The 24,327-nt window shown below is 42.8% G+C and overlaps 1 protein-coding gene across 2 annotated transcripts; it reads left to right on the top strand.

The window, feature by feature from the left end:
• Nucleotides 1–5,323, top strand: STC1 (stanniocalcin 1). Of its 2 annotated transcripts, none has more exons than XM_072149094.1 (4): nt 1–144; nt 2,500–2,642; nt 3,842–4,053; nt 4,135–5,323. In XM_072149094.1, exons 1-4 carry the CDS (start codon nt 45–47, stop codon nt 4,400–4,402), a joined length of 723 nt encoding a protein of 240 aa, XP_072005195.1. In that variant the 5' UTR covers nt 1–44; the 3' UTR covers nt 4,403–5,323. The 2 variants fall into 2 exon arrangements, with proteins under 2 accessions (XP_072005195.1, XP_072005196.1); XM_072149095.1 differs by having other exon boundaries at nt 6–144; nt 2,503–2,642.
• Nucleotides 5,324–24,327: the final 19,004 nt, after the last annotated feature.

Raw genomic sequence — 24,327 nt, 5'->3', positions numbered from 1 at the left:
ATCTGACCCTCCAGCTAGAAGGGTCTGAGCTGTCAGAGTGGAGAATGAAGCTGAAGAGTAACCTCCTCCTTGTGCTGCTGGTCAGTGTGTGCTCTGCCAGTGATGATGAGGGACAGAGGAGCAGAGGGGCAGCGCACAACTCAGGTAACATCACCCTGTCCTCAATGCCTTCTCTTACTCTTGTGTTATTTGTGCATTAAGATGATTCAGTAGACTAACCTGCAGTCCTATGTAAAGTCACAGGCTGTACATCCTAAAATCTGCTTTATAACTCAAAAATGCTATTCATTTTTTTTGTATACCTATAAAAATGACATAATAGCAGTTCACACTGGTCTTCAGTTATTGTAAGCCAAAACCAGGTGAGGCAGAAGCCACAGAGCAGGTGCAACTACTAACAGTGATGAGGTAGAAGGGAAAGACTTGTACCTGTCTGACCGCTGCTAGTTTTGGCTTGAAATAACTGAAGACCTAACCGAGATGTGAACATGATCAGCTGTATGTTATATGCATAAAACAATGTATTACTATTAACATTGAACTGTTACAAATTCTATTATCATGCAAAGGTCTAGTGGATTGTTTAAAATTTTTAAAACTCATTATAAACCATTAAACTTGGGAGATGTATTATACTATTTTTTTATTTCAGTTTATGCTATGGATGATGTAAGGTTATACCATTTGGATTAGATTCCTTGATGCTTTTAAGATCTCTGCTTGCTGTCATGGTCAGCTGTAAATTTCCCCAGGGCCATATTACCAGGCTGAGATTTAGATTCTGTGGGGGAGATTTATCTTCCACACGTTGCGTTTTGACTTGCGTTTGAAACGCATCACAACAGCTGAGGAGAGGTGATATGCCTAATTACATCACTGTTAACATTTCTGTTTACAAAACACATTGTAAACGCATGCATTAACATTGCATTACCAAATGTAAACAGTCATGTAATTAGGCAAATTACCCCCCCCCCCCGCCCAGCTGTTGTAATGCGTTTTAAACGCAACCAAAGTGCAACGTGTGAACGTGCCCTAAGGGTGATGGCACACGTGGCGTTTTAAGGCCGTTTTTAGATGTGAGTTTTCAGTTTAAAACGCGTGCATTAAAAAACGCACCTGTTTTTGACAGGTTTTACCAATTATCCTAATTAAAAACGCTTCTCTTTTTTTAAAAACGTATGCGTTTTTATGATCTAAAAAACACCACGTGTGCCACCACCCCAAGGGTGATGCCACACATGGCGTTTTGACAGTTTTTGGTCGTTTTTAAGCAGTCCGTTAAACCCATCGGTTTTTTAAAAACCTTTTGAAATCTCATCCATTTTTGACAGGTATTACCAATTATCTTAAAACTGGTCAAAAACGGATGAGTTTTTACACGGGCTGTTTAAAAAGGACCAAAAACGGGTTCAAAACGCCATGTGTGGAATCACCCTAAGGGCGCTGTCACACAGGACGTCTGACTGAATTTGCGTTTGCAAACGCAGACCAAGCCGGGCCACAGCCCGATCGCATCAGTGTTTCTATGGAAATGCCGATCGCAGGCGTTCAAATTTAGTGGTTGCAGAGGTAGTGTCATTTCAGAAGCCCCTATCCTAGGTTTTATAATGCCTAGAAACATGCTATTTGTGCCATATTATAGATCCTTTCAGACCACATCAGGCTTATGGTTCTCTCTGCTACAGAACTGGATTTACAAAATGGTCAGGACCTGGATCTTTATCTGCTGTCTGCATTTCCAGCTTTGTCTTTAGCTGCCTGTATCTCCAGTTCTGTTGATCAAAGCCATAAAGTGAAATTCTTATCTTTAAAATGACACCAGTAAGAAGTTTCTTGGTGTTATGGGACAGAAGACTTATGCCCCCCTTTTACCTGCCACCACCAAACCTTACTTGAACATATCAAAAAGTGAGAAGAGACAGATTTTTATTTTTTCTTATAGATAAATGGGTTTCACATGTCCTAGAAAGAACAAATCATTCTGTATTTGATGCTACAAGTTGTGGTTAGGGATACAGATTCTCTTTAAACTTAAACTGGTTGGAGCATTATAATTGGCCACATTTTTCATGTGATTTTTGAGCAATTTGAAAAACTACAGATGCCATGGCGGATGTGATTTTTCTCCTTGAAGTTTTTGTTTGTTAGAACTGGTGGCGCACCCGGGTATCAGTGGTTCACGGTTCGTCTAAATTATCAGATAATTTTTCAATGTAAGATTAATCATTACAACCTCTTCCTCATGATTTGTTCGAAACAAAAAAAATTCTTAGGATTTATATTGCGTTATTGTTGGTTTGTTCTCTTGCGGGTTTTTTGCCTACCTTTTTCCCATGGCGGATTTCCTGTGAGGTTTTTTCAATAAAAAGCAATAACCCCTGCACAATAATATTTGACTACACTTGCTTATATAATACACATGTGCGTAGTTTATATAGACATTGCATGTAAATACTTTTGTAAGCTAACGATATGTTATATTCCCCCCTCATGTAGTAGAAGTTGTGCGTTGTCTGAGTGGAGCCCTGACTGTCGGCTGCGGAGCTTTCGCCTGTCTGGAGAACACGACCTGTGACACTGATGGCCTCTATGACATCTGCAAGTCCTTCCTCTTCAATGCTGCCAAGTTTGACACCCAGGTAAAGGCATATTCACTGCTTATGTTGCATGCATTGAACGTAGTGCAAATATAATTTTTTTTTATTTTTTTTAAGTTAAAGGAAGCTCAATCACTGGTAATAGAAAACCTTCTTCCCAATTTCTGTTTTTAAACCTTCACGACTTTTCTTAAATACCAGTTGTCGATGGAAAAATAACAATCTAGTTTGCCAATGAATTTGATGCTTCCAACATCACAAATTACATACAAGATCTATCTTTTCCTTGCATTATGTTGGAGGATGTTCAGCAGACCCGAATTGTCATTCAATAACATATGCAGAAAGATTTTTAGCTTCAGTGTTTGGGAGTTAAAGTGCATCTGCTTCCAGGATGTAGGACTGGAGGCAAATGAACCTGAGGGGCTCCATAACCCTCTGGATTATTTGCATACACTCATCCTGGTGGTAGGTGCCCTTTAAAATCAATGGCCAAATCCTACAAAAATGATCAGGTTTTTCTAGCTTTTATCTGTGTTTGGCCATCATAATCAGTTTAGTCTTTGTACTTCAAGCTTGCAGGGTATACGTCAGGAAATCTCCAGGCATCAATCCCTGGCCTCTGCTGAGCATATGCTCATGGAGTTCCCCAATGATATCACTATCCATATAAGGAAAGTTACTTCACTAGGGGAAACTCCCTGATGTTCACTCCTCTTCCCTCTTACAGGACACCTGTTCCACTGTATGTGCATATAGATCCTAGCCTCTGTTGAAGGGGTACGCTGGAAATTGGTCAATGTATTCAGTTAAGAAAAGACGACTGAGGGGAGACCTCATTACAATGTACAAGGATCTCTCCAAAGATCTTTTTATACCTCGGCCTGTGACCAGGACAAGGGGGCATCCTCTACACCTAGAGGAGAGGCGATTCTACCATCAACATAGACAAAGGTTCTTTACTGTAAGAGCAGTGAGACTGTGGAACTCTCTGCCGCAGGAGGTTGTTATGGAGGACTCTATGTACATGTTCAAGAGAGGCCTGGATACCTTTCTGGAGAGCAAAAATATCACGGGTTATGGGGATAAAACATTTAATTCTTAAAGGCTGGACTTGATGGACTTGCGTCTTTTTCCAGCCTTATATACTATGATACTATGTATCCCTACAGATTGCTTAAATCAAGGTCTAAAAGTTGCCTAACCCTTGTACAATGTGCTATACTTTCCCTTTTCTTCAGGGCAAGGTGTTTGTGAAGGAAAGCCTTAAGTGCATAGTTAGTGGTATAACCTCCAAGGTGTTCCTGGCTATCAGAAGATGTTCCAATCTTCAACGGATGATTGCAGAGGTACAACAGGACTGCTACTCCAAACATGAGATCTGTAGCATAGCCCGTCATAACCTAGAGGCCATCACTGAGGTTGTGCATCTACCACAACACTTTTCCAACAGGTGAGTCCTTCAACTCAATACATTTGGCATTTTTCACATCAGAACCATGCTGTTAATCTTATGATTTGCTCCGTCTTACAGATATTATAACATCCTCTTGGGTAGTCTTCTGGAATGTGACGAGGGCACAGTCATAGCGGTGAAAAACAACCTGATGGATCAGATTGGACCTAATCTCGCCAGCCTGTTTAAAACAATCCAGGGGGACAAATGTTCCCAAATCCAACCTAAAATAGATTTTAACCGCAAGAGAAATGTTGACCCACAGAAACTTCGAGTTTATCTCCGTAGTTTCAGAAATGAAGACCTTGGAGCGTCCTCTTACGAAGACTCCGAAGAAGATGCTTAGCATTGTAAAAACCTTGAAGAGAACGATTACCAGAAAATGTTAGATGTTACTCAAGTAGAACACTCTTCGTTTCTTTTAATGACTTGTCAGAGTTTTAGCTTTTCTCAATTTTGGACTAGATGACAATAAATTGGACAATTGCCGCCTCTTTATAATAATCCTAAACCATTGTTTCAGGGACCAGTTCTAATTTGCTACTGTTGGTGTCAACCTCATGCAAGTGTCTTAAAATCCATCCAAAATGTGACACTGGTTAAGAAGATGTTTTAGTCGTCCATACTAGGGTTTGCTTGCATTAGGCAAGTGGTTTTACAACTCAATTTTTTTCATCATTGAAATGTTTAACATGACAAAATACACTTTCTCACCTCTGGCCATGGATCCAGTAGAGGGCCTCCATTTGGGTCGCTTTAGTTGCCCGAAGAACTAATTTGTCAGCCAAACTTCATAAAGACCTGGGACCCAAATGGCAGGGGGGGGGGGGGGGAGATGAAATCTTGTATGTGATAAAATAAACTTTGTTACATCTCCATCTGGCCCCGGATCCAGTAGTGGCTCTCTATTTTGCTCCCATCGGTTGCCTGAAGTGCTCATGTGTAAACCCAAAGTGGACCATAAAATTCATCGATTTGAATAGATATTCTGTGGTTTAATTTTGCTTTCAGCTGATCCCTTCTATGTTGGATTCCATGTCAAGAAGAAATCCTACGAACCTTCCACCAGATTTGTTCTCCATTTATCGGACCACAGAAGATTGGTGGTAATTGTATTGTATGAATGTTAATCTGCAGGCAGGTTGGTTGCTGCTCTTGTCGTGTTCATCCATCTGTCAGACGGTGGCTTTTATTGATGTGAAATTGTTCATGCATCTGTTTCTTGTCTTATGATTTTTAATAAAGTTCTCCAAGTCTCTTAAATATATCCTCTTGGACTTTTAATGTTCTATGACCTGACTTACAGTGAACTACACTATAAAACTTTCATTCAAAGGTGTTATGCTCATCTAAATGCCTCTCTGAAGATGTAACAAACAATGTCCCATGTTTTAGTCTGTCAGGTTTTGTACTGGGGGAAAAAAAACCCTGCAAACTGCTTGCACATGTATTTAAGTGTCAGCCACAAATGCTGCACATAAAGGGAGTTCTGGTGCAGTGTCGCACCATGTGCCACATTTATTACTGCAATTCAACAGAAGTGTGTTGCACGCTCTGTTTAATGGGCCACATTTATCAAAACTACTGTAGTTTGTACTATGTGCAGTTTGCCTCTGGAGTGTGCAGGGGTCGCCAGATTCATCAAAACTGGAGCACGTTCTAAAATTAAAGTACGGCATTACCAGGGTTATTCTCTACAGTCCACGCAAAATCCTTCCTGTGTGTAGCTTGTAGAAGAAGCGCAGTATGACTGACTGATATTGGGGAGTGGCTCCTATAGTAAGACTCATCTGCAGGTATGTATTACATTTCCAGCTTCCTTTGGACATGCAGGAAAATGTTGTCCTTTACTCAATGAGTAAAATCTGTGTTCTTGGACAGTTCTCAGTGGAAAGATTGATCCCAATTGTTTGCAGAGCTGGAAAATGCTGTAGGGGTGAGCTCTGTACAATTTTTTTTTTTCCCAAACTAAATGTTATCCAGACTAAATTAACAATGCCCTGTAAACGCTGTCCACCATGCTGGAAGCACCTGCCGGCTCTCCACCCCTGCAAGACTGGTGCAGAAGTAAGAATATAGTGGGTGCTCAGGATACATAGAGATTCGTTACGTTTTCTGGAGAAGGCACCAATCTCTTCCCCCCCCCCCCCCCCTCCCTGCCAGTTTCTGGGCTTCTCTGACCCAATATAAATTGTGTCGCAAGACAATGCACTTACATACACCGTGAAGAAGGTGAACTCCAGCGGACTTCAATGGGGAAGTGACACATGCAGGAAAATGGACGCACGATCTTGAAGAATCGCGCCGGACTTCATCCTCGTTGAGGAATGCACCTCGAGGTTCGCAACAGGACCAGGTAAGTGGTAGTGTTGATCAATTGTTAGATGATGTCTTAGTCTCATGGTGTCAAATGTGAATAGCATAAGGACTCTTTAAAGGGAACCTACCACCACAAATCTACCTATAAAGGTAGATTGGGTGGTAGGTGGATCAATGGGACGTGAGGATAGCCCTTTTAAGGGCTAATTCTCTCGTCCCCACACTTTTTTGATAACTTTTATTACATATATATATTCAAATTTACTTATGCGGCTACTGGGGCGTGGAGTAGCCGCATCTGAGGTTACACGAGGCGGCTACTCCACGCCCCGGTAGCTTCTTTACCCCTCCTACTCACGCATCTTTGGCGCGCAGCTCCGCGCCCTCGTCCGGCAATCCTGCCGTCTGCGCATGCGCAGAAGAGCAGGCCCGCTCCTGCGCGGTCACTGCTCCGAAACAGGCGCGGGCCTGCTCTTCTGCGCATGCGCAGACGGCAGGATCGCCGGACGAGGGCGCGGAGCTGCGCGCCGAAGATGTGTGAGTAGGAGGGGTAAAGAGGCTACTGGGGCGTGGAGTAGCCGCCTCGTGTAACCTCAGATGCAGCTACTCCACGCCCCAGTAGCCGCATAAGTAAATTTGAATATATATGTAATAAAAGTTATCAAAAAAGTGTGGGGACGTGAGGATTAGCCCTTAAAAGGGCTATCCTCACGTCCCATTGATCCACCTTTATAGGTAGATTTGTGGTGGTAGATGCCCTTTAAAGGTAATCTACCACCAGGAAGAAGGCAAACCAAGTACACTGACATGCAGGTTTGTGTCCCCTCTGGCTGGTTCTACTTTTCTTTAAGGTTCTCATGCCCTTGTTTTTAAGAATAAAAGGCTTTAGAAATTATGCAAATTAGGCTCCATTAAAACCTTTGCATAATTTTAAAATCCTTTTTTGTAGAATAAGAAGCTAAAAGAAAAATAGATCCTGCCAGAGGGTGCACATAGCTGTATGTCAGGTACTTGGTTTACAATCTGTGATCCTGGTGGTGATGTCCTTTAAATACCAATTCTAACAGAACTAAGAAATGTATTGTGTCATCAAACACCAGTTGAGAAATTTTATGTGACATCCCCCACCGGTGCCTAGACATTTTGGGCTTGGGGTCAGCTGGATTCTTTGGAACCTGAATGGCTGGCTAAGCAAGACCTAGCGCTTGCCTGGGTCTCTGTGCTGGGCACCAGAGGAACAGGCCTCCTCCACACTGGGCAGGCGTCTTCCTGGGGCACTCCAGTTGTAGATGTTGGTAAATGGGGTGCCTTAGCAGCTTCGGCCAGGGATCACTTGAAGAGAAGCGATGTGAACCATAAAATTAAGATTGTTTATTCTAGAACATGGCAACAGCAGGAATAATTCAAGGTTCAAGGCTGCTGGTTGGATAGTGTTTGGCAGAGGTTGCTCACAGGTAGCTTCAGGCTGGAGATGAGGAGCTGCTATGAAGTGCGAAGGCAGACTCTGGATTGGGTTCAGAGGCCTGCAGAGGCCTGATGGCTTCAGGCCATATGGTGAGGAGTGCTGCGCTTCAGCACCCTCTTTACTCTCTGGAGAGACCTCAGGAGAAACGACCCAGAACTTTCCACCACAAGGGTTTTTTTTTTTATCAACTCCCCTTTTGAGGTGTCAAGCTTATTATCCAACCAGCACCTTTGTACAATACAAGAATAACAATGCATTTGGTTACAATAATTAACATCCCTTCCCAGGCAGATATTATACAGCTGCATTACCATTTATAGACCCTGGAGGTCTCCTTGAGTCAATCAGACTGAAAGATTCCAATAATATGTAAGGGGAGTTTAGTTTAGCGATACACTGCTTTGGCAGGGGTGTTGCATTTGCTGTTAAGCTCCTTGTAAAAGAACAGTTGGACACCTGGATCCAAAAGTTTAGAGAAGGTCACAATACTGTCACTTGTGAAGGTTAGAGCATTTTAGGTTCAACTTGAAATTTCACTCATAAGCCAAATATTCCTACATTTTTGTGAATAGTGCACATATAATAAACTATTACATATGTTACATAATTCAAGCAGAATTATTGCATGGACTCCATAAAACTGGAATTATAATACATATCAGTGAGCTCTGTGATGGTCTTTCTGATATCATATGGCCAATATATTGTCCAGCATTATGAGATTACGGCACACAATCTAGCCACATCCACACATTTCTCTACACAATAACACCTATAGGAAGGTTTTTTAAGGGAGAAACTTTCCATTTCCATGATTCGTCAGACAAAACAGAGCCAGATATGCAACCTTTAAGCGATTGACTGCAAAATCCAGACCGTGGACAAATCATGGATGAAATTCCATCTTCTCAGTAACGTTTGTATGACATTTTTTGAAGTTACTGCCATTAGTAAGAACCTCTGATTCCAAATGTGATCCTTTTATATAAAAGAGGTACAACAGAGAAGGGCTGTTAGTGGATGTTGGTCAGAAATCTACCTTTATTGTAAGACTACAGCCCAGATATTCCGCTTATAGGGTGCGTCAGGGAAAAGATCTATCTTTTATTATAATCAAGGGGGAATTTAGACCACCATTGGCCCTACAATATTATAGCCCCTACAAGTCTGGAATTACTTCCTACATGTGGTACTAGAATCAGCTTCATGGGAGGGAATGGAGGATGTGTCCGTCTCCCTGCTTTCAATCTGTGGTTTCAGGAACTTTGGAGGACCTTCAAAGGTCTAGAAACGGCTCTTGCATACAGGTGTATTGAGAGCAGGAACAAATATATGAGGATTTCATAGTTAAAGGTCCTTTTCAGTATAAAATTTGGTGGTTTGGGTGACCATGGGCCCCCTAGAAGGCTTGGGCCCCGGGCTACCACCCAAACTGCCTTTATTAAAATCCACTACTAATTATTAGGGCTCAATCTTTGTTGCAATATAAGGAGAGACTACACTATTCCAATGTTGCCTGATCCCCTTATTTCATGCTAATCAACATTAGGTTGATGGTAAATCTAGGCTAAAAAATATCCTGGATGTATGTACAGTATGTATATAGTAAGCCAAGTTCTGGTGCTGTATTTCTACATGGAACCCAGTTCTGATGTTATATTTCTTTACGGAGCCCAATTCTGGTACTGTATTTCTATACCGAGTTTCATTCTAGTGCTGTATTTCTGTATTGAGCCAAGTTCATGTGCTGTATTTCTGTATGGAGCTCGGTTACAGTGTTTTATTTCTGTATAGAACTTGGTTCTGGTGCTGTGTTTCTGTATGGAGCCCTTTTCTGCAGCTGTATTTCTTTACAGGGCTTGGTTTTGGTGCTAAATTTTTGAACAGAGCTTAGTTCTGGTGGAGTATTTCAGTACAAATTCCATTCCTGGTGCTGTATTTCGGTACATAGACGTTGAGACAGTTATAAGCCAAATTGTTAATCCTGGTAGAACTTGGAGATCATTTCAACCTAGAAGAAAGGTACATAATGCCAATGTAATCTCTGCCCCCTTCAAGTATTAGTTATGATGGCACAATATTACAGCTAGACATGGAAGTTAATGGATGTTAAGGCACCAGACTTGATGGTTTTGATATTATTACATGAGGCAACTAGCATGGTGGTTATATTATTTCACAATGAGGACCCTGGCTTTGCAGTTTCATCTATTCTGAGTATAGTTGAGTTGCTTTTTGGTGTAAGTGGTCACCTAGGATAAAACAAAATAAATATTGTTTGTTAAAATAATTTCTAAACTATAGGGGTAGTAAAAATTATTTTTGACTTCACTTCACTATTGAAGCCAAAAACTGGGGGGAGTAGCCGATCAGTGTGCAGTCTCTTCTCTTTTCCACACACCTCTTGTATTGAATGTTGACCCATTTTGACCTCTCTCAACAGGCCACCTCTTGCCAAACAGGACATTTTCTAGCACAGGGAGGATGGTTTGACCACTCGGGGTATTTTATTAATACAATACTTTAAATTAAATTATTAATATTATTAATGAATTATACTGTGTATATATATATATATATATATATATATATATATATAATTATTATGAGGGTAATGTATATGTTAATTAGTTCAGCTCTATAAATATGTATAATTATCTAGGGATAATATATATGTATAGAGATAGATGTATACATGTGTATTAAGGGACCCTGGTACTGGTGCTGTCATTTTGTATGGTGTTTGGTTCTGATTTTGGTTCTGGGTTTAATTCTAGTGCTGTATTTCTGTGCTGGTTCTATGGTTGCTATATTTTATATAGTTCAGGTCTGGTTCTATCCAGAGTCCATTTTTGCTGTTTTATTGCTGTAAGGAGCTTGGTTCTGGTACTGAATTCTCTGTACAGAACTCAGTTCTGTTGCTGTATTCCTATACCATATTTGGCTCTGGTACTGTATATCTGTACAGAGTTCAGTTCAGCTGTTGTATTTCTGTACTGAGCTTATATTAGTCCATAATATATAGACTGGCATGGAATTGCATGCGCCATAATAAATACAGGAAGCCCTGCATTTAATATAATACATTTGGGGAGCTGTTTAGGTTTTAATTGTTACACATAAGGTGGGGGCATCGTTTGTATTTTAATTACTTGGATTTGCTATGTTGAGATTTATTCTGTATAGTAAAAAATCTAAAAACTGCACGGTTCTAATCTTTAAAGCACAGGAGAAAGCAGTATGCTGTGAGCATGCAGGTGTCCCACTAGAGGGCAGGAGAGAGCACACAGTAGCGTATACGTCCCACTAGATCAGTGATGGCGAACCTTTTAGAGCCCGAGTGCCCAAACTTCAACCAAAAGCCACTTATTTATTGCAAAGTGCCACCGCAGCAAATTAAGCAGTAATTTATTTCTCCTTGTTCTTTGACAACTTTCAGTCGTTCAGCCTCCTAAAGACACCAATGCAGTTGAAAGGAGGAGGGCAAATTCCCCTATCCTTGTAGGAAGATTCTGCAGGAAGATTCTTTGAGTCCTGTCTGGTGAACTTCATGCTGGGGTGATGGCCTAGGTGCCCACAGAGAGGGCTCCGAGTGCCGCCTCTGGCACCAGTGCCATAGGTTCGCCACCACTGCACTAGAGGGCAGGAGAGAGCACATAAATAAGCACACAGTAGTGTGAGAGAGCACCCCAGCATGAAGTTCACGAGACAGGACTCAAAGAATCCCACTAGAGCAGCGGTGGCGAACCTATGGCACTGGTGCCAGAGGCGGCACTCGGAGCCCTCTCTGTGGGCACCCAGGCCATCACCCCAGCATGAAGTTCACCAGACAGGACTCAAAGAATCTTCCTACAGAATATTCCTACAATGATAGGTGAAGTTGCCCTCCTCCTTTCAACTGCATTGGTGTCTTTAGGAGGCTGAACAATTGAAAGTTGTCAAAGAACAAGGAGAAATACATTACTGCTTAAATTGCTGTGCTGGCACTTTGCAATAAATAAGTGGCTTTTGGTTGAAGTTTGGGCACTCAGGCTCTAAAAGGTTCGCCATCACTGCACTAGAGGGATGGAGAGAGCACATAAATAAGCACACAGTAGTGTATACATCCACTAGAGGGCAGCAGAGAACACATAAATAAGCACACAGTAGTGTATATGTCCCACTAGAGGGCAGGAGAGACCACATAAATAAGCACACAGTAGTGTATATGTCCCACTAGAGGGCAGGAGAGACCACATAAATAAGCACACAGTAGAGTATATGTCCCACTAGAGGGCAGGAGAGAGCACATAATAAGCACACAGTAGTGTATACATCCCACTAGAGGGCAGGAGAGACCACATAAATAAGCACACAGTAGAGTATATGTCCCACTAGAGGGCAGGAGAGAGCACATAATAAGCACACAGTAGTGTATACGTCCCACTAGAGCAGTGATTTTCAACCTGTGTGCCGCGGCACACTAGTGTGCCGTGACACAAGGTTGAGTGTGCCGCGGGGGAAAGTTGCCCGAACTAGGCTGCCCCGGTGTCGAGCTGCCGCCGCGCCCCCGTATTTCTGCCCCATACTTACCTCCAAGTCCCACGTCGGCGATCCGCCCGTCTTCTGTAGCTCCTGTACCGCGCGGCCCATGTCACGTGACTGACGCGACCTGACGTCAGGTCGCGTAAGTCACGTGACCAGAGGCGCGCGGTGCAGGAGCTACAGAAGGTGAGCGGATCGCCATTAGGAGTGAAGGAGACGTCAAGAAGACATCAAGGGTAAGTATATAGGGTTATTATTTGTATAGGGAAGGCAGCTAGGGTTTTTTTTTTATTAGTAAAGGTAGGCTGGGGCTTTTTATTTGTTAAGGGGGGCCTCTAGGGCCTTTAAATTAGTAAAGGGGGGCCTCTAGGGCCTTTTAATTAGTAAAGGGGGGCCTCTAGGGCCTTTTAATTAGTAAAGGGGGGCCTCTAGGGCCTTTTAATTAGTAAAGGGGGGGCTCTAGGGCCTTTTAATTAGTAAAGGGGGGCTCTAGGGCCTTTTAATTAGTAAAGGGGGGCTCTAGGGCCTTTTAAATAGTAAAGGGGGGCCTCTAGGGCCTATTAATTTGTAATGGGAGACCGCTAGGGCCTTTTTATTAGTAAAGGGAGGCTGCTAGGGGCTCTTGATTAGTAAAGGGAGGCCGCCAGGGGCTTTTTATTAGTAAAGGGAGGCATCTAGGGGCTTTTTATTAGTAAAGGGAGGCAGCTAGGGCCTTTTTATTAGTAAAGGGAGGCAGCTAGGGCCTTTTTATTAGTAAAGGGAGGCAGCTAGGGGCTTTTTATTAGTAAAGGGAGGCAGCTAGGGGCTTTTTATTAGTAAAGGGAGGCATCTAGGGGCTTTTTATTAGTAAAGGGAGGCAGCTAGGGCCTTTTTATTAGTAAAGGGAGGCAGCTAGGGCCTTTTTATTAGTAAAGGGAGGCAGCTAGGGCCTTTTTATTAGTAAAGGGAGGCAGCTAGGGCCTTTTTATTAGTAAAGGGAGGCAGCTAGGGCCTTTTTATTAGTAAAGGGAGGCAGCTAGGGCCTTTTTATTAGTAAAGGGAGGCAGCTAGGGCCTTTTTATTAGTAAAGGGAGGCAGCTAGGGCCTTTTTATTAGTAAAGGGAGGCAGCTAGGGGCTTTTTATTAGTAAAGGGAGGCAGCTAGGGCCTTTTTATTAGTAAAGGGAGGCAGCTAGGGCCTTTTTATTAGTAAAGGGAGGCAGCTAGGGCCTTTTTATTAGTAAAGGGAGGCAGCTAGGGCCTTTTTATTAGTAAAGGGAGGCAGCTGGGGCCTTTTTATTAGTAAAGGGAGGCAGATGGGGCCTTTTTATTAGTAAAGGGAGGCAGCTGGGGGCTTTTTATTAGTAAAGGGAGGCATCTAGGGGCTTTTTATTAGTAAGGGGAGGCAGCTAGGGCCTTTTTATTAGTAAAGGAAGGCCGCCAGGGGCTTTTTATTAGTAAAGGGAGGCCGCCAGGGGCTTTTTATTAGTAAAGGGAGGCCGCCAGGGGCTTTTTATTAGTAAAGGGAGGCCGCCAGGGGCTTTTTATTAGTAAAGGGAGGCCGCTAGGGGCTCTTGATTAGTAAAGGGAGGCCGCCAGGGGCTTTTTATTAGTAAAGGGAGGCATCTAGGGGCTTTTTATTAGTAAAGGGAGGCAGCTAGGGCCTTTTTATTAGTAAAGGGAGGCAGCTAGGGCCTTTTTATTAGTAAAGGGAGGCAGCTAGGGGCTTTTTATTAGTAAAGGGAGGCAGCTAGGGGCTTTTTATTAGTAAAGGGAGGCATCTAGGGGCTTTTTATTAGTAAAGGGAGGCAGCTAGGGCCTTTTTATTAGTAAAGGGAGGCAGCTAGGGCCTTTTTATTAGTAAAGGGAGGCAGCTAGGGCCTTTTTATTAGTAAAGGGAGGCAGCTAGGGCCTTTTTATTAGTAAAGGGAGGCAGCTAGGGGCTTTTTATTAGTAAAGGGAGGCAGCTAGGGGCTTTTTATTAGTAAAGGGAGGCATCTAGGGGCTTTTTATTAGTAAAGGGAGGCAGCTAGGGCCTTTTTATTAGTAAAGGGAGGCAGCTAGGGCCTTTTTATTAGTAAAGGGAGGCAGCTAGGGCCTTTTTATTAGTAAAGGGAGGCAGCTAGGGCCTTTTTATTAGTAAAGGGAGGCAGCTAGGGCCTTTTTATTAGTAAAGGGAGGCAGCTAGGGCCTTTTTATTAGTAAAGGGAGGCAGCTAGGGCCTTTTTATTAGTAAAGGGAGGCAGCTAGGGCCTTTTTATTAGTAAAGGGAGGCAGCTAGGGGCTTTTTATTAGTAAAGGGAGGCAGCTAGGGCCTTTTTATTAGTAAAGGGAGGCAGCTAGGGCCTTTTTATTAGTAAAGGGAGGCAGCTAGGGCCTTTTTATTAGTAAAGGGAGGCAGCTAGGGCCTTTTTATTAGTAAAGGGAGGCAGCTAGGGCCTTTTTATTAGTAAAGGGAGGCAGCTAGGGGCTTTTTATTAGTAAAGGGAGGCAGCTAGGGCCTTTTTATTAGTAAAGGGAGGCAGCTAGGGCCTTTTTATTAGTAAAGGGAGGCAGCTAGGGCCTTTTTATTAGTAAAGGGAGGCAGCTGGGGCCTTTTTATTAGTAAAGGGAGGCAGATGGGGCCTTTTTATTAGTAAAGGGAGGCAGCTGGGGGCTTTTTATTAGTAAAGGGAGGCATCTAGGGGCTTTTTATTAGTAAGGGGAGGCAGCTAGGGCCTTTTTATTAGTAAAGGAAGGCCGCCAGGGGCTTTTTATTAGTAAAGGGAGGCCGCCAGGGGCTTTTTATTAGTAAAGGGAGGCCGCCAGGGGCTTTTTATTAGTAAAGGGAGGCCGCCAGGGGCTTTTTATTAGTAAAGGGAGGCCGCTAGGGGCTCTTGATTAGTAAAGGGAGGCCGCCAGGGGCTTTTTATTAGTAAAGGGAGGCATCTAGGGGCTTTTTATTAGTAAAGGGAGGCAGCTAGGGCCTTTTTATTAGTAAAGGGAGGCAGCTAGGGCCTTTTTATTAGTAAAGGGAGGCAGCTAGGGGCTTTTTATTAGTAAAGGGAGGCAGCTAGGGGCTTTTTATTAGTAAAGGGAGGCATCTAGGGGCTTTTTATTAGTAAAGGGAGGCAGCTAGGGCCTTTTTATTAGTAAAGGGAGGCAGCTAGGGCCTTTTTATTAGTAAAGGGAGGCAGCTAGGGCCTTTTTATTAGTAAAGGGAGGCAGCTAGGGCCTTTTTATTAGTAAAGGGAGGCAGCTAGGGGCTTTTTATTAGTAAAGGGAGGCAGCTAGGGGCTTTTTATTAGTAAAGGGAGGCATCTAGGGGCTTTTTATTAGTAAAGGGAGGCAGCTAGGGCCTTTTTATTAGTAAAGGGAGGCAGCTAGGGCCTTTTTATTAGTAAAGGGAGGCAGCTAGGGCCTTTTTATTAGTAAAGGGAGGCAGCTAGGGCCTTTTTATTAGTAAAGGGAGGCAGCTAGGGCCTTTTTATTAGTAAAGGGAGGCAGCTAGGGCCTTTTTATTAGTAAAGGGAGGCAGCTAGGGCCTTTTTATTAGTAAAGGGAGGCAGCTATGGCCTTTTTATTAGTAAAGGGAGGCAGCTAGGGGCTTTTTATTAGTAAAGGGAGGCAGCTAGGGCCTTTTTATTAGTAAAGGGAGGCAGCTAGGGCCTTTTTATTAGTAAAGGGAGGCAGCTAGGGCCTTTTTATTAGTAAAGGGAGGCAGCTGGGGCCTTTTTATTAGTAAAGGGAGGCAGATGGGGCCTTTTTATTAGTAAAGGGAGGCAGCTGGGGGCTTTTTATTAGTAAAGGGAGGCATCTAGGGGCTTTTTATTAGTAAGGGGAGGCAGCTAGGGCCTTTTTATTAGTAAAGGAAGGCCGCCAGGGGCTTTTTATTAGTAAAGGGAGGCCGCCAGGGGCTTTTTATTAGTAAAGGGAGGCCGCCAGGGGCTTTTTATTAGTAAAGGGAGGCCGCCAAGGGCTTTTTATTAGTAAAGGGAGGCCGCCAGGGGCTTTTTATTAGTAAAGGGAGGCCGCCAGGGGCTTTTTATTGGTAAAGGGAGGCCGCCAGGGGCTTTTTATTAGTAAAGGGAGGCCGCCAGGGGCTTTTTATTAGTAAAGGGAGGCCGCCAGGGGCTTTTTATTAGTAAAGGGAGGCCTTTTATGACTGTTTTAGTGTCATTTTGTGCTATTTTGGTTGGTGGTGTGCCCCAGGATTTTCTAAGTATAAAAAGTGTGCCGCGGCTCAAAAAAGGTTGAAAATCACTGCACTAGAGGGCAGGAGAGAGCACATAATAAGCACACAGTAGTGTATACATCCCACTAGAGGGCAGGAGAGAGCACATAAATAAGCACACAGTAGTGTATATGTCCCACTAGAGGGCAGGAGAGACCACATAAATAAGCACACAGTAGAGTATATGTCCCATTAGAGGGCAGGAGAGAGCACATAATAAGCACACAGTAGTGTATACGTCCCACTAGAGGGCAGGAGAGAGCACATAATAAGCACACAGTAGTGTATACGTCCCACTAGAGGGCAGGAGAGAGCACATAAATAAGCACACAGTAGCGTATACGTCCCACTAGAGGGCAGGAGAGACCACATAAATAAGCACACAGTAGTGTATACATCCACTAGAGGGCAGGAGAGAGCACATAAATAAGCACACAGTAGTGTATACATCCCCTAGAGGGCAGGAGAGAGCACATAAATAAGCACACAGTAGTGTATATGTCCCACTAGAGGGCAGGAGAGAGCACATAAATAAGCACACAGTAGTGTATACATCCACTAGAGGGCAGGAGAGACCACATAAATAAGCACACAGTAGTGTATATGTCCCACTAGAGGGCAGGAGAGAGCACATAATAAGCACACAGTAGTGTATACATCCCCTAGAGGTTAGGAGAGAGCACATAAATAAGCACACAGTAGTGTATACATCCCACTAGAGGGCAGGAGAGAGAGCACATAAATAAGCACACAGTAGTGTATACATCCCACCAGAGGGCAGGAGAGACCACATAAATAAACACACAGTAGTGTATATGTCCCACTAGAGGGCAGGAGAGAGCACATAAATAAGCACACAGTAGTGTATATGTCCCACTAGAGGGCAGGAGAGAGCACATAAATAAGCACACAGTAGCGTATACGTCCCACTAGAGGGCAGGAGAGAGCACATAAATAAGCACACAGTAGTGTATACATCCCACTAGAGGGCAGGAGAGACCACATAAATAAGCACACAGTAGTGTATATGTCCCACTAGAGGGCAGGAGAGAGCACATAAATAAGCACACAGTAGTGTATACGTCCCACTAGAGGGCAGGAGAGAGCACATAAATAAGCACACAGTAGTGTATACGTCCCACTAGAGGGCAGGAGAGAGCACATAAATAAGCACACAGTAGTGTATACGTCCCACTAAAGGGCAGGAGAGAGCACATAAATAAGCACACAGTAGTGTATACGTCCCACTAGAGGGCAGGAGAGAGAGCACATAAATAAGCACACAGTAGTGTATACGTCCCACTAGAGGGCAGGAGAGAGCACATAAATAAGCACACAGTAGTGTATATGTCCCACTAGAGGGCAGCAGAGACCACATAAATAAGCACACAGTAGTGTATATGTCCCACTAGAGGGCAGCAGAGACCACATAAATAAGCACACAGTAGTGTATACATCCCACTAGAGGGCAGGAGAGACCACATAAATAAGCACACAGTAGTGTATATGTCCCACTAGAGGGGAGAGAGCACATAATAAGCACACAGTAGTGTATACATCCCACTAGAGGGCAGGAGAGAGCACATAATAAGCACACAGTAGTATATATGTCCCACTAGAGGGCAGGAGAGAGCACATAAATAAGCACGCAGTAGTGTATATGTCCCACTAGAGGGCAGCAGAGACCACATAAATAAGCACACAGTAGTGTATATGTCCCACTAGAGGGGAGAGAGCACATAATAAGCACACAGTAGTGTATACATCCCACTAGAGGGCAGGAGAGAGCACATAAATAAGCACACAGTAGTGTATATGTCCCACTAGAGGGGAGAGAGCACATAATAAGCACACAGTAGAGTATATGTCCCATTAGAGGGCAGGAGAGAGCACATAATAAGCACACAGTAGTATATATGTCCCACTAGAGGGCAGGAGAGAGCACATAAATAAGCACGCAGTAGTGTATATGTCCCACTAGAGGGCAGCAGAGACCACATAAATAAGCACACAGTAGTGTATATGTCCCACTAGAGGGGAGAGAGCACATAATAAGCACACAGTAGTGTATACATCCCACTAGAGGGCAGGAGAGAGCACATAAATAAGCACACAGTAGTGTATACATCCCACTAGAGGGCAGGAGAGAGCACATAAATAAGCACACAGTAGTGTATATGTCCCACTAGAGGGGAGAGAGCACATAATAAGCACACAGTAGTGTATACATCCCACTAGAGGGCAGGAGAGAGCACATAAATAAGTACACAGTAGTGTATACATCCCACTAGAGGGCAGGAGAGAGCACATAAATAAGCACACAGTAGTGTATATGTCCCACTAGAGGGCAGGAGAGAGCACATAAATAAGCACACAGTAGCGTACACGTTGTCTGTCTCTTAGGAGGGGAGAGGATGGTCTCATTGTCACACAGCATACACACCTAGAACCTCCTGTCCGTCTTAGCTATGAAGAATAGGCTTTGTGGATGACATAGACAATGATGGAGAATGTGAGGTGATTAGTCATTGTCAGAAGGAATGAGGGACTGGTTTTGCCCAGACCAAGCACTGATGGAGAGAGAGGTGCACATGGTAACACAAATCCCATATTTCATTAACTTTATGAATAAATGGAATAAATAAAAGGCACAAGACAATGTTTTTAACGGAGAAAAATGGCCGCAATGTTTTATTATTGGGTAACCAAGAATAAATTCAATAAATAATTTCCAACATTAAAATAATAATAATAATATTAGTGAATATTAAATAATTAAAAACTGTTACTTTAAAACATTAAAACATTCAATCATATAATAAATATATATTAAACTGAGTCTCCCCAGCATGAGCTGGGACACCAAACCCCCACTAACAAACAATCGCGACAAGATTAAGTGAATCAATTAAGGGCGGGCTGGGCGCGACGCTGCTCTCTGAGGGTGCGGTCACACGTTGCAGTTAAAACTGCATCACAATCAGCTTTGAGGTGGTTTTAGGTGCAGTTTTGTCAATTGAACAGATGAAAGACATGAACTGAACGGGTGAATTCGATTTTGAAGGGGAAACCTGCTCCACAAATGTCATTCACTCGTTCAGTTCATGTCTTTCACCTGTTCAATTGACAAAACTGCACCTAAAACCACCTCAAAGCTGATTGCGATGCAGTTTTAACTGCAACGTGTGAACGCACCCTGAGGGTGCTGTCACACGTCGCGTTTACTGCATGCGTTTAAAAACGCATTGCTACAGCTGAAGGGATATTTCCCTAATTAAACAGCTGTTAACGCTTGCGTTTACAAAACGCATGCGTTAACATCGCGGTTAACGCATACGTTAACAATGCGTTAACAACCGCATGCGTTAACCGCGATGTTAACGCATGCGTTAACAATGCGTTAACGCTTGCGTTTTGTAAACGCAAGCGTTAACAGCTGTTTAATTAGGGAAATACCCCTTCAGCTGTAGCAATGCGTTTTTAAACGCATGCAGTAAACGCGACGTGTGACCGCACCCTGAAGGTCTTGAAGAACTGGCCCAGAAGCCCAGGTGACAGCTCCTTATATTCGTAAGTAAGGGCGGCCAGCTGCCAATCAGCTGACCGCCTACTATATTTCACCTGGAGACAGGAATTCCATTGACCCAGCTGATGACCAATCACAGCTGATCTTGCCTAACCACCAATCAGGTGGCATTATTTTCATGAGGAGAATTGCAATAAACATCACACAAAAAAAAAAGAGCGGCAAAATTTAACTCTGACAGAAACACATTAACCCTTTCATGAACATATCAAGTAAAAAAAACAAGGGAATCTCCAGGGATTATGTTACCATGTATCCCCTTCAAAATAAATTCAGGGGCCCCTATGCATTATCACACGGCTGTGCCATCACCTAGAGAACACAACATGCGCAGCTCTAAGTAACAGGCCGAAAGCCTGAGGGCGCGTTCACACGTTGCGTTTTGGTTGCGTTTTCATTGCGTTTCAACGCATATACAACAGCTGATGTGAGGTAATTTGCCTAATTACATTACCGTTTACGTTTGTAAACGCAATGTTAACGCATGCGTTAACAAAACGCATGCGTTAACGCTTTGTTAACGCATGCGTTAACATCGCGTTTACGATGCGTTTTGTTAACGCATGCGTTAACAGTGATGAAATTAGGCAAATCACCTCTCCTCAGCTGTTGTATATGCGTTTCAAACGCAATGAAAACGCAGGTCAAAACGCAACGTGTGAACGCGCCCTGAGGCCGCACTGCACTGCTTAGAGATACTGATGACAACATGGATGCCTTTAATACCGTAGTGTTGTCATGCAGCGCACTGCCTACATCAACGGGCATTTACCTAATTCACTGGGGCACATTTACTTACCCGGTCCAGTCGCGATCCAGCGGCGGGTTCTCCGACGCTGATTCGGGTTCTGCCGGGATTTACTAAGGTCCGTGCGCCGATATTCACCAGGTGTCGCTGCAGCGCCGAGGTCCGCCGAAGTTCACCTGCTTTTTTCTGGTGTATGTGAGTGCTTGATCTTGCGACACAAATGGCTTTTTGAATTCTGTGGTTTTTCCAAATCCTTCGGGTTCTCCGGTGGCCACGCCCCCCGATTTCTGTCGCGCGAAAGTCGGCGCGATTGAGCCAAAAATCAATCTCGTGCGCCACAATCCCGTGAAATACAGCGCAAAGCGGAAATATTCGTGAAAAACCCGACGGATTCGCGGCTGCGGACCCTTAGTAAATGTGCCCCATTATCTTTTATCTAATTATCTATTGTTAGAGATTTTTAGCAGGGCTCCAACAACCCTTCATCAATATTAAGGTGATCTCCAAATTAATTGTTACAGAAAGAGGATAAGATGGCCGCCAGTACCGGGATGAACAGCACAGAAAAGACACAGACACCTGGTCAGAAGCTGCACTCCATCTCACTTTATTCCAGGTGCGCAGTCACGTATATAGAAAACAGAAAACGCTTTGCAGAGGGCGTGAAAAGGTGATACAATAATGAAATGCTATAGGTCAGCTTGAATATACTAGAAGCTCCCAGAAACACCCTTAAGCTACTTTTCCCAAAATGTTGATGAACTCTGCATCATTTCTTCTGGAGACTTTGTTCTCAAGAGAACAGAGTGTTATCATTATATGTTTTTGTGAAGGTTCTCACTCGTCAAAGCATGACCTTCAGGCAGGAGCTATAGAGAACGACAAGAGTCCGGGACATATATTATTTCTAAACAGATTACACAAAATGGTGTCTGAATCATGAGATGGCTGACGGTGAACAAGATGGCGTCTGCCCGAAGAAGGTGGAATGAAATATGAGATCTCTCACATGTATCTATATCATATGTCTTTATCTATATCACATTTATCTATTATCTATCTCATACCAATCTCTCATTTATCTGTCCTTCTAAGTTCTATTTATTATCCATTTCCAGTAGTGGATTATAATATAGGCGATTTGGGTGGTAACCTGGGGCCCAAGCCTTCTAAGGGGCCCATGGTCACAAAAACCACTCACCAAATTTTATTCTGCTTCAGGACCTTTAAAGGTCCTCCATCGGTCCTGAAACCACAGTTTGAAAGTGGGCAGAAGCGACGGGTCCTCCATTACCCAATGCAGGATGTTTGTAGGAAGTGACTCCAGACTTGTAAGCGCTGTAATATTCATACAGCCCAGGGCACATGGTGGTCTTAATCCACCCCTGTCTATTTCATATCTATCTTTCTCATATCTATGTATCTATCTCATATTTATTTGTGTATCTATCTATCACCGCATATCTATCTATTATCTATATCTCTCTCATATTTATTTGTGTATCTATCTATCACCGCATATCTATTATCTATATCTCTCTCATATTTATCTATTATCTACCTCATAACTATGTATCTCTATTTATCTCATTTCAATCTATCTATCGATCTATTATCTACCTATTATCTATCTATTTATCTATCTATCTATCTATCTCATATCTATCTATCTATCTCATATCTATCTATGTATCTATTATCTATCTATCTATCTATCTATCTATCTATCTATCTATCTATCTATCTATCTATCTATCTATCTTATATCTATCTATTATATATCTATCTCATATCTATCTATCTATCTATCTATCTATCTCCTATCTATCTATTATCTATCTATCTATTATCTATCTATCTCATATCTATCTATCTATCTATCTATCTATCTATCTCATATGTATATCATATCTATCTCATATCTATCTCATATCTATCTATCTATCTATCTCTATCTATCTATCTATCTCTATCTTATCTCTATCTATCTATCTCATATCTATCTATCTCTATCTTATATCTATCTATCTATCTATCTCATATCTATCTATCTATTATCTATCTATCTATCTATCTATCTATCTATCTATCTATCTATCTATATATCTATCTAACTATCTCTATCTTATATATATCTAACTATCTCTATCTCATATCTATCTATCTATCTATCTATCTATCTATCTCCTATCTATCTATCTATCTATCTATCTATCTATCTGTCTATCTATCTATCTATCTATCTATCTATCTATCTCCTATCTATCTATCTATCTATCTGTCTGTCTATCTATCTATCTATCTATCTATCTATCTCATATCTATCTATCTATCTATCTATCTATCTATCCATCAGTGCACATCTTTTGAATGGTTATCTTTATGGGGAATTTCAATCATTATATAAGAGGAGTTTCTGGGTGGAAAGAAAAGAGAAGAAAACTGATGCCCCACAAGTCATGGCCACTGTCAAGTGGGCAGTCCAGGGTCAACGTGCTTAAAGGGCATCTACCACCAGGATAATGGACTGTATGCAAATGAGCCTGAGGGGCTCCAGGCTCCATTAACACCTATGGAGACTGGAGTCCAGTCTTTCATCCTGGTGGTAGATCTCCTTTAAGGAAAAAAAAAATTCAACTGTGGAATAAACTGGAATGAGACCTATTAGAGGATGCACCAGGTGGTGGATAGGGAATAAGTTACAACCACTGAAGCCCCTAGTGATGAGGGGTCCCCAGCTCCTCATGTGAATGTAGTAGCGTAACCTCTGCGGGACTACCGGATGTCACCATGGTCCGTGTGGTGATATCCACAAGGATCCCCAGCGGTTGGACACTTTCTTCTCTGTCCTGGGTACAGGGTAACGTGTCGGACGATCCTTCATAGTGTCATTATTTCTCCATTATACACGATTTTGCGGTTGGGCTGGGAGTGATGACACTCGGTGGCCTCTTGGAGTGTTGTGTCAGTGCGGAGAGATTGAGCAAACACCCGTTACCTTCTAACCCTCGAAAGTCAATATTTCCCTTGTTAAGTCTTTTGTAAGGTGCATTGGAAATATGTATATATGTTTGTACACTCGCAGAGTGAGCGTCCATTTATCTCAGCTCATGACCGTGAATGTGAAGAGCGCCATTGACTTCTCCCTCTCTGGGATTGTGTAATATTACTGTAAGGAATGGACGATCCCTACTACTATAAGAAGTGTCACCATTAAGTGATACCTTATCTATCATGCGGCTTTATCCCCTGTACATCTCCGTGACACAAAGTCAATAGACGAATTGTGCTGAACCTCTTCACAAAGATGTCTGACATTTCTAGTAATGGGGTTGGGGCTGAATTTCCACTTAAGCGGAAGTTCATCATAGGTCATCCTGGGAACATATAATAGGATATGGCATCAAAAACACAATAGCCGTAATATAATGTCATCAT

The sequence above is a fragment of the Engystomops pustulosus genome, chromosome 4, assembly GCF_040894005.1.
Source record: "Engystomops pustulosus chromosome 4, aEngPut4.maternal, whole genome shotgun sequence".
NCBI classification, from domain to species: domain Eukaryota; kingdom Metazoa; phylum Chordata; class Amphibia; order Anura; family Leptodactylidae; genus Engystomops; species Engystomops pustulosus.
The sequence above is the reverse complement of the archived record's forward strand: the minus strand, read 5'-3'. Positions and strand labels throughout refer to the sequence as shown.